An 11,450-nucleotide genomic window follows, 5' to 3' on the forward strand; every position below is an offset into this window, starting at 1 on the left:
TCCAGGAAGTGGATCTCTTGTGTGGACTGGTCCAGGCTGAGGTTGATGGTGGGGTGGAAATTGTTGAAGTCCAGGTGGAATTCATCAAGGGCCTCCTTTCCGTGGGTCCATATGATGAAGATGTCATCAATGTAGCGCAAGTAGAGGAGGGGCACTAGGGGACGAGAGCTGAGGAAACATTGTTCTAAGTCAGCCATAAAAATGTTGGCATACTGTGGGGCCATGCGGGTACCCATAGCAGTGCCACTGACTTGAAGGTATAAGTTGTCCCCAAATCTGAAGTGGTTGTGGGAACTGACACCTCCTCATCCATTATTGGGAGTGGATTACATCCACCCTGATTGAATTGGCCCTGTCAACACTGGTTCTCCACTTGCGAAGTAACTCCCTGCTCTCCATGTGTCCGTATATAATGCCTGCATCTGTAACTTTCACTCTATGCATCTGAAGAAGTGAGGTTTTTACCCACGAAAGCTTATGCCCAAATAAATCTGTTAGTCTTTAAGGTGCCACCAGACTCCTTGTTGTTTTTGTAGATACAGACTAACACGGCTACCCCCTGATACTTAACCCACAAAACTGCATTTGCTGGCATTACCCCTGCATGCAATGCTTGGCATATTAAAGAAGACATCAAACAATTCTACACGGATCACAATTTGGATATACAGCTAATGCCTATGTTCACTTCAGATGGTGCCTCCAGATGGTAAGCATAACAGTGTAGTTGTACTACTTATAGTGTTGTTGTAGTAAGTGTGGTACTCATTCTCTGTTTCCCATAGAGAAGACATAGGCATCAGTGATGCCTGAAAACATGTACCAATGATGAAAGAAGTGGAAACACTATGACACACTGTATATACAATATTTAGCAGATCAGCTGTTAAGAAAACTAAATGTGAGATGTTGGCCAGCATACTGGAAGTTGATGCATTATTATTCAGGCCTTTGAATGAAGAGTGCTGGTTATCACATCACTCTGCTGAAAATGCCCTTCTATGAAATCATGATGTAACAGTAGATCACTGTATTGAGAATGTGAATGAGAATAATGATCCTGTAGCTAAGTATTGTCTCAAAAAGCTTACAGATCCCCAGTACTGTATTGCACTGACTGTGCTTGATGATATTGCAGAGGAATTGTCTCAGCTGGGCCTAATTTTTCACAGAAGTTCTCACTACCACTGAAGCATTTAGCTATGCCAGGGGTTTTCAAACTGGGGTTTGCAACCCCTCAGAGGGTCATGAAGTTATTAACTGGGGGTTGTGAGCTGTCAGCCCCCCTAGGTGTGGGGCTGACAGCCTGAGCCCCTGTTAAATTTAAATTAAAATCCCCTGTTTTTAATTTATAAGCGGGGGGGGGGGTCTCACTCAGAGGCTTGCTGTGTGAAAGGGGTCACCAATACAAAAAGTTTGAGAACCACTGAGCTACGTTAAGGCCAAAATAGCAAAATTTTGCTCACAGTGTCTTGGAGAAAAAGCTCTTTGGAGTGAGAAGGTGAAGGAACAAAGGGCATCTCTTGCCAATACTGTTAATGCAGCAGGTGTTCTCCACTTTAGTACAGAACTCTGTGACTATTTAGATTGTTGATTTCCAGAGAATGAGCTGCAAGAGTGGCCTGCGTTTGATACTGAAGCACTGGTTTCTGCCTAATTTGATTATAGCACAGAACATGTTAGTCATATCATGGGCAAGTATGAAGCAGTCTTGAATCTACCCATGCAAACCGAGGGATCAATAACTGAATGCATCTGCAAGCAGTACACCCAGGATAAATTTATCATTGTGGAAAAAATGAAAGTGGATATAAGAACATTTGCTGACATGGTAACTTACTTGCTGAAAGAAAATCAGTTTACAGGCCTGGCTCAGTTTGTTGAACCTCAAATGCTGACTGTGAACGTGGGTTTAGTTTAATGAATCAGATCAAAACTAAGTCTTGCAACAGACTAGAGGTTAACCATATGGACCAGCTTGTAAGAATAAAACACTTCCCCATAGCACATGGAGATGTCAACCTGGACAAAATTTACCATCACTGGACAACAGAGAAATACAGATGAAAGAAATTTCCAGCATAATAATGAGTAAATCATGTTCATTAAATATGAAACTTACCACATTGCAGGTACATGTATAGTATCTGCCAGGCACTCGATTTAATATTATTTGCTTTTATTTTGTATTTTCTGTGACTATGTAGTTTTCAATAAATACACTGCTTTTAGGAGAATATATGCACAATATATATTTCACTGATTAAATTAGCACTCCCACCCATTTGTATTTATTTAGTGGTTTAATTAAAGTGTTACAACATTCACATTCTCTGTTGCCTAAGGGTAAAAATGTAGTGGTCAGTGGAGTTTGTAGTTCCCCTCACTACAAAGAAAATTTAGAGGGAATGTTGACCCCTACCACTCCACACTTGGGACAACAAGAAGAACCATAGCTACACATACACCACCTGGGAAAGTCAAAGGGCTGTGAATGTGTAGCCACAACCTACTATGTTGCAGTAGGTTTTACATCCATGAACATAAATGTTCACTGTTTGCTTCTATTTTTTACTTGGGTTTTAAAGTATGGTTCACCCTCTTACAGTGCGGGTAAAAGGCTTTTGTTTGCACTTTAATTTTGTTGCCTGTTCCTTTGCACACAATAACATTCTATTTTTGGAAACTCAGAGTATATTCATTAGTTTACATCAGGCATAACAGAATTCATAGCAGGAGGCAAGACCCACTCATATTTAATAGTTTACAGCAAGCATCACAGAATTCATACTGGGAGGCAGTAACCCACCCATATTTAATCCCTGTACACACAAGAGACATTATTTCATAAAAAAATTAATTAAATAAATAATAAAAATCAGACAACACTACTGTGGCTGACTGTTAAAGTACTTTTAAAGCCTCCCTGAGCCATGTAATTCCATGGTTAGGTCTTCTGATAGTGTCTGGCTGTTCAGTTTCAGTAAACAGCTGGTCCACCTTGCTCCTTCACCCTAGGGGTAGCTTTTCTCCCTCTGCCTCACAGATCTTATGCAATACACAACATGCAGCTATAATCATGGGGATGTTTGCCTTGCTAAGATCCAATCTAGTGAATAAACAGTGCCAGCATCCTTTCATCCTACCAAAAGCACATTCAACAGTCATTCTGCACCTGCTGAGCTGGTAGTTGAATCTTTCTTTGATGCTGTTGAGGTGGCCAACATACAGTTTCATGAGTTAGGTGACCAAGGGATAGGCTGGATCTCCCAGAATCACTATTGGCATTTCAACATTGCCAGTGGTAATCTGATGGTCTGGGAAGAATGCACCTCCTTGTAGCTTTCTGAACAGGCCGGTGTTCTTAAAGAAGTGAGCATCATGCACCTTCCCTGACCAGCCCACGTTAATATCAGCAAAGAGTCCCCAGTGATCCACTGGCAATTGTTTAACCATGGAAAAGTATCCCTTTCTGTTGATGTACTCAGTGGCAAGGGGTGGGATGCGGCAAGGTGTGCTGGTGCCAGAAGAGGGATATGCGTGCTATCGCCCCACCACAGTTTGGGAACCCCATTGCTGCAAAACCATCCACTATTTTCTGTACATTACCAAGAGCCACAGTCCTGTATCGCAAGAGACACTTAACGGTGTTACACACTCAGATGACAATGGCCCCCACTGAGGATTTTCCAACTCCCAACTGATTGCCTACTGACCAATAGCAATCCAGTGTTGCAAGTGTAAACAAGGTCTGAGTGAGCTATCCCCTGACATTAGGCATGAACTGGTGGGAGAAAAGACTTCAGGAGCAGACTGTATTTGCATAGACACACCTGCTCTGCCTACCTGTTCAACAGACAGAGCTGCTTTGCCAAAATGATCAATTTGGGGTTACAATTTGCAGGGGTAACAACATTTTGTCGTACTTATTTTCTGAGTAAAGGGCAGCAGCACTCTTAGCATGCCCTGATTGAGGGAGGCACCCTAACTTGAACCTCACTTGCTAAGCAGCGAAAGACAAAGAGAGTGGGGGCAGATGTTCCTACCAGGTTGTGTGAACTGTGAATCACAGACCCCATTTGAGCCTCTTCTCTCCAGTGTTTAAAGCTAGAGCTGATCAGACTCAATTGAGGGTCTACATAAGAATGGTCATACTAGTGGTCCATCTCACCCAATATCCTGTCTTCTGACAAAGAACAGTTGCCAGATGTTTCAGAAGAAATGAACAGAACATGGAAATGTTTTGAATGATTCCTGCCCTGTCATCCAGTCTTAGCTTCTAGCAGTCAGAGGTTTAAGTACACCCGGGACATGGGGTTGCATCCCTGACCATCTTGGCTAATAGCCATTTATAGATCTATCCTTCATGAATTTACCTAATTTTTTTTAATCCAGTTATACTTTTAGTCGTCACCACATTCCCTGGCAACAAGTTCCACAGGTTGACTGTGTGTTGCCTGAAGTACTTCCTTATTTTTTTCTTCTATTAATTTAACTGGGTGACCCCTGGTTCATGTGTTAATTTCATTGAATGCCCCCTAGTTTGTGGGTCTTTATTCATTTTCTTTATACCATTCATGATTTGTATAGACCTCTATCATAGCCTCTTGAAGTCATCTCTTTTCCAAGCTGAACAGTCTGTCTTTTTAATCTCTGTTCATATGGAAGCTGTTCCATACCCCTACTAATTTTTGTTGCCCTTCTTAGTATTTTTTCCAATTCTAATATATATTTTTTGAGATGGGGCAACCAGAACTGCACACACAATTGAAAGTGTGGGCATACTATAGTTGTGTGGTATTATGATATTTTCGGTCTTATCTCTCTCTTTGCCAATGATTCCTAACATTTTGTTAGTGTATTTGACTGCCACTGCACATTGAGCAGATATTTTCAGAGAACTATCCACGCTGATTCCAATATCTCTTTCTTGAGTGGTAACAGCTAATTTAGACCCCATCATTTTGTATGTCTAGGTAGAATTATGTTTTCCAATGTGCATTACTTTGCATTTATTAACGTTGAATTTCATCTGCCATTTTGTTGCCCAGTCACCTAGTTTTGTGAGATCCCTTTGTAATCTTTGCAGTCTGCCTGGGATTTAACTATCTTAGGTAATTTTGTATCATCTCCAAACTTTGCTATCTCCCTGTTTGCCCATGTAATGGGGTCTCTGCAGGGCCCTCCTGGCTTCTGCCTCCGCTAGGCTGAGAAAGTCACACAGAGACCTCCTGGTGCAGTGCTCACTTGGTGCTTTTATTTACAGGCTGTGCTCCCACCACCTTTCCACCATACATATAATCCCCTTCTTACAGCCCACCAGCAGGAGAGAGGGGACAAGCTATCTCTCTCTGCTTCCCCTCACTGCCCTTTCTCTAGTGCCACTTCCGTCTTTCCAGCTCCTCCCTTTGGCTTCCTTCCCCGGGGGCTTTTATCCAACCTCAGCTTCCCCAATCAGGGCCAGGTGATCTACCCACCTCCAATTCACCTACCTGAATTGGAGCTGGAGTGACAGAGGATTGGCTACGCAGTTTTCTGCTTAGCACCCTTTCACAGCCCCCTTTTCCAAGTAATTTATGAATACATTGAACAGCACCGATCCCAGTACGGATCCTTGAGGAACTCTGTTATTTATTTCTCTCCATTGTGAAAACTGATCATTTATTCCTACCCTTTGTTTCCTATCTTTAAACCAGTTACAGATCCATGAGAAGACTTTTCCTCTTAACCCATGACTACTTACTTTGCTTAAGAGCCTTTGGTGAGGCACTTTGTCAAAGGCTTTCTGAAAGTCCAAGTGCACTATATCCACTGGATCATCCTTGTCCACATGCTTGTTGGCCTCCCCTCAAAGAATTCGAATAGATTGATGAGGCAAAAGCTATGTTGACTCTTCCCCAACAAATAGTGTTCACATATGAGTCTGATAGTTCTATTCTTTAGTTTCAACCAGTTTGCATAGTACTGGAGTTAGGCTCTGTGACTGCAGTACCACGCTGAGATTGCTCAATTAGGGCAAACTGCAAAGAATGGGCAGACAATCCCCATAACTGGTGGATTCACCAAGCTAGCAAAAAAACAGCTTCTACAATACCTTATTGGTTACCCCGAAGCCAGAAATACAGTTCCCCTAAAGCAACCCAACCTTGAGCTCCCATCCAGACAGCCAAGTCAAATATGATAAGGATTACTGAAAATCTTGTTCATCATATAAAAAGTTCTGCCAATCCCAAAGGATTGGACTCACCAGGTTAATGAATATTTCATATCTTACCCAAACACATGCTGTCATAAACATACAGCTAAGGGTAGCAGAAAATCCCTCTTTATCCTGTAAAGGGTTAATTCCTCTTTTACCTGTAAAGGGTTAAGAAGCTCAGATAACCTGGGTGGCACCTTACCAAAAGGACAAATAAAGGGAGAAGATACTTTCAAATCTGTGGGCGAAGGTCTTTGTTTTGTTCTCTTCGAGTCAGTAAGGAATCAGGGCAGGAAAAATACATCTTCTTAAGCATATCTGGACTAAGCATCTAGTATTGCAAAAATAGTAAGTAATAGCAAAGAAATGTGTTAGATTATCTTTTGTTTTAGCTTGTGAATTTTCCCTGTGCTAAGAGGGAGGTTTATCCCTGTTTTTGTAACTTTAAAGCTTTGCTTAGAGGGGAAATCCTCTGTGTTTTTGAATCTTTTGTTATTCTGTAAAGTACTTACCATCCTGATTTTACAGAGGTGATTCATTTACCTTTTCTTTAATTAAAATTCTTCTTTTAAGAACCCGATTGATTTTTCATTGTTCTTAAGAGCCAAGGGTTTGGGTCTGTGTTCACCTGTACCAACTGGTGAGGATATTATTCTCAAGCCTTCCCCAGGAAAGGGAGTGCAGAGCTTGGGGGAATAGGACTCCAAATGGTCCTTTCCCTGATTCTTTGTCTAAATCACTTGGTGGTGGCAGCATACTGTTCAACTTGTGTCTTGGGAAAGTTTTAACCTAAGCTGGTAAAAATAAGCTTAGGGGGTCTTTTATGCGGGTCCCCACATCCGTATCCCAGAGTTCAGAGTGGGGAAGGAACCCTGGCACATGCTTACAACCAATTCTTATTAACTAAATTAAAATTTATTAAAAATAAAAGAGAGAGTATTGGTTAAAAGATCATTATACATACAGACATGAATATAGTTCTTAGGTCATTTTCATAGTAGAGATGGTGATCTTCAGAGTTGCAAAGAGTCCATTCCAGAATCAGTTCATTAGTTATAGTCCAATGTCCAATATCAGGATGATCCAGATAGGACTAGAGACCTCAATCTTGACACTCAGACTTCCCCTGATGAAGATTAAGCAGATCTGAGATGAAAGGATCAGGGCCTAAGAGTTTTTATAAATCCCTGGCAGGCTGTTGTCAGCCTCTTGACAGCAGGTGTTCCTTGGGTGAAGATTAGGGATTTTGAAGCCGTTTCCTATTTCCGAAGCATCACTGATAATTAGCTACATGGATTAACATAAGGCAATTGCCTATCTCCCGCCATTTACAGGTAGTTTACTACATACTTAAAAGAGAAATGAAGACAGTGATATCCTTACATTCACAGTTCATTTAAATGTTAACATCTCCCTGGCTACAACTCTGAAACCTGAATTAACAGAATACAGCGATAGACAGGAACTGTTTGGTTACATTGTCAACCTCTAACAATGAATATGTGAAATATATACTTGAAATTCATATCCTACTTCATTCCAGATTAATTTTTATGTATAGACAAGCCCAATTGTTTGACAGAGGGATTCTTTTGGTTGGCCCCTTTTACATGTTTCTTCAAGTGCTCAATGGCACGCCTACAATGGCAGATGCTCTGGCTTCGTTCTTTATATTCCAAATACTTCCATCTGTTTTTCTGGATAACTCTGGAGATGATTCTCCCATACCCTCTTGAAATAGCCCCCCAGTGTTGAGCTCCATTAAAGCACAACAGCTCCTTTCTCAACAAATCAGTTGTAATGAGCCTCTGAGTTCTCAGGCTTGTGGTATCAGCATTTCCCTGCCAGCAAACCAGAAGCTGTCTGTGTATGCTAGGTAGAGGAGCTGTCTGGGTAACTGGGCAAAGGTATGTCTACAATGCAATTAAAAACCCATGGCTGTCCTGTGCCAGCTGACTCGGGCTAAGGGGCTGTTTAACTACCATGAAGATGTTCAGGCCCAGGCTGGAGCCCAGGCTCTAGGACCCTGCGAGGTGGGAGGGTCCCAGACCTGGAGCTGTAGTCCCAGCTCCAACATCGACACACTTTGTTTTCAACCTGTGGTCTGTGGACCCCTGGGAGTCCACAGAGTATGTCTAAGGGGTCCATGGAAGGTCCTATTGGTTAACCAGGAGGTGGGCGGGCTCACCCTCTAAGGTTGTCCTGGAGTCTCCAGGAATTAAAAATGAATCTTTAATTAAAGATTATGTCATGTGATGAAACCTCCAGGAATACATCCAACCACAACTGGCAAACCTAGTGAAACGTGATTATAAAAATAAAGTTTCAGATCCCAGAAAAGGCATTCTGGTTCTCTGATCAATCAAAAATAGGTGAATACCCCCACCTACAGGTCAAAACCTGGAAGTGTCGTTACCATAGAAGCCCACAGTTAAGCACTCTTTCTAATGCTGAGTCAAATGCTGTGCCAGGCACATGCAACATTTATATTTGCATTCTGTTCAGTCAATTTTCTATCTAAGGCTTGGTCTACACTACAGAGTTAGGTTGACGTAAGGCACGAGAGGCATAGGGCTTATGTCTGTAGTTAGGACGACACAGCGTCCATGTATCCACTGCATTACTTACATGGGCTGCTGGCTAAAGCCCTGAAATTGACAAGAAAGGCTGGTAAGTTCCCTCCTGTGAACCCTGCACCTGGCTCACAGTTAAGGCTGTCACCCCAGCGCAAGAGGTGGGCTCTAGTTAGAGCTTGGCTGTTCCCTCGGCTACCCACTCCCAGCAGGCTGCTATCCAGGCTCCCCTGTCCCTGCTGGGAGCCCTGCTGCTCCCTGGGCTCCTGGCTACCTGCTCCCAGCAGGCTACTGCCCGGGTTCCCCTCTCCCTCCTGGGAGCCCTGTGGGCCCCCTGCTGCCCAGGCTCCCCACTCCAAGCCTGGCTGCTAGGTGCTGAGAGCCAGGGCTCTCAGCTCCCCAGGGAGCTCCCAGAGCTGTAAGAGTGTGGCTGCTCTGAGCAATTTCACCGCTGATAGGCTCTGTGCTGTGAAATTGAGCATGGGAGGAGCTCACAGCTGGGGCTGTCACCCTAGCATGGATGGGGAACTCCAGCTGTGAGCTCCACGTGGCTGTCAGTGCCCCACAATGCCTCACTTCAGTCAGTGCACTGCAAGTGCTCCTGGTGAAGATGGGCTCCACTGACAGGAGGAGGATAGTGTGGACATCAACAGCCCATTGAATTACTGCGGTGATTGTAGGTTGATCTAAATTAAGTAGACCGAATTTTATAGTGTAGACAAGCCCTAAGATTTCTATGGTAGGGGGTCCACGGACCACAAGTTGAATTTCCAAAGGGGTCTGCACCTCCATTCAAAAATTTGTAAGGGTCCGCAAATGAAAAAAAAGTTGAAAACCACTGGTCTACACTGCAATGAAACAGCTCCTAAGCTGAAGCCCCACAAGCCTGAGTCAGCTGGCATGGGCCAGCCATAGATGTCTAATTGCAATGTAGACTTCACCTTAGAATTTTGCTTCTTATGCCCTCACAGTGAACACGGAAAGGGGGTGATGTGGAATGGGGGCAGTGCGGTGGTCTGGGAACAGTGGGGGAACAGTGGGGGCAGTGAGGGGTGAAGATCTTTGGGGGATACAGAGGGAGCTGGTAGTTTCGGTGAGGAGCAGTGAGGGGGTGGCTGTGGGAAGGAATGAGGGTGGAGAGGGAGTGAGCAGGATCAGTCAGGGTGCCAGTGGGGAGGATCAACAGGGACAGGGGCACATTAAGGGCAGTATGATCAGTGAGAATGCGGTGGGGCGAATGGGGAAGTATAATAAGGGTTGTGGGGGCAGTGGAAAATAGCGGGTTGTTGGGGTGGCAGTGGGGGGTATATGGGGACAGTGGGGTGGATGATTACTGAGAGCTGGGGGTACATTGGGAGAGTGGGCAGTGGGATATATTGGGGGTACATTGGAGCAATGGCTAGTATGCCTGGGGGGTCAGTGGGGTGCAGGTACACTAAGACAGTACGTAGTATGGGGGGGCAGTGAGTGGTATGGGTGGGGCTCGTGATGTGCACGGGGGGGAGGCGGCGGCGGGTTCCCTCACGCTTGGGGGCGGGGCTGGTGGCGGGGGCGGGGTTTCCCTGGTGACGGGCGGGCGGGATCGAGCGGGCCGGCTGGCGGGAGCGGGGTCAGGCCGGCCTCTAACGGCGGCGGCACGAGCCCTGCGGGCAGAGAGGCGCTTCCTGCCCCACCCCCTCCCCCCGGGTCCTGCCCGGCCCCGCGATGTCCCTGGTGCGGGTCACGCGGCCCCGCGCCCCGGGCAAGAAGCCGCCGAAGGCGAAGAAGAAGCCGCCGCCCAAGCGGGACTGGGACGTGAGTAGAGCCCCCGCCCGGTACAGCTGGGGAAACTGAGGCGGGGCCGCAGGGAGCCGGGTGATGGCAGCCGGGGGACGCGGGCTCCTGCTCTGCCTGGCGCTGGTGGGTCACCGCGGGGCGAGCGGCGGGGGCCGGGCTCCGGAGAGGCGGACAGACGAGCCCGCCCTGCCGCATGCGTGTGCTGGGCGAGCCCCGGCCCGGCCCCCCAGGGGAAGATGCCTTCCCGTGCCCGCCTGTGTCCGGCCCGGCGCTCAGAGGGAGCCTGGCTGCGGTTCCATCTTCCGTATCCTTTTCTTTCTGGGCCCCTTGGCTGCCCCCTCTCGCCTTGCCCTCGCTAATGAGTCCCCTCGGTTGAAGGGGCCGTGCCCCTGGCGTACCTAGAGCCGGGCGCATCCCCTTTGGCCTCATCCTGGCTGATGCCAGCTCTACATCTCAAGGTTTTGTTGGCACAAGTGGGTCCGTCTGGGGCGTGAAAACACCACAGCCACTAGCCAGCCTAGCTGCTGGCAAAGCCCCCCGGGGGGTAGATGCAGCTATGCCCGGGGAAGAGTAACTCCTAAGGGCATTCTATGCCAAAAAATTAAAAATTCTGTGCTGAAGAAGTTAAAATTCTGCACACAATTTTTAAATTCTGCAAATGTTATTTGTTAAATAAATGTGGAGGCTCCAGCACTGGTTGCACAAAGATGGGAAGCAGTAACTCTGAAAAGACTTGGGGGTCCTGGTGAATAATTACCTGAATATGTATCAGGGGGTAGCCGTGTTAGTCTGTATCTACAAAAACAACAAAGAGTCTGGTGGCACCTTAAAGACTAACAGATTTATTTGGGCATAAGCTTTCGTGAGTAAAAACCTCACTTCTTCGGATGCATAGAGTGAAA

At 45.8% G+C, this 11,450-nt stretch overlaps 1 protein-coding gene across 3 annotated transcripts in view; it reads left to right on the forward strand.

The window, feature by feature from the left end:
* The first annotated feature begins 10,358 nt into the window (after positions 1–10,358).
* The window catches only part of SPICE1 (spindle and centriole associated protein 1), a 33,156-nt gene continuing 32,064 nt past the window's right edge, over positions 10,359–11,450 (forward strand). Inside the window, exon 1 of one of the 3 annotated variants that reach the window (XM_034788205.1) lies at positions 10,359–10,566. In XM_034788205.1, the coding sequence (XP_034644096.1) occupies positions 10,477–10,566 (90 nt within the window). In that variant the 5' untranslated portion in view covers positions 10,359–10,476. Of the gene's footprint in view, positions 10,567–10,772; positions 11,007–11,450 lie in introns of those variants that run through there. The other 2 variants (XM_034788191.1, XM_034788196.1) reach the window with 2 other exon arrangements.

Source organism: Trachemys scripta, chromosome 1, assembly GCF_013100865.1.
Source record: "Trachemys scripta elegans isolate TJP31775 chromosome 1, CAS_Tse_1.0, whole genome shotgun sequence".
Classification (NCBI taxonomy): Eukaryota; Metazoa; Chordata; order Testudines; family Emydidae; genus Trachemys; species Trachemys scripta.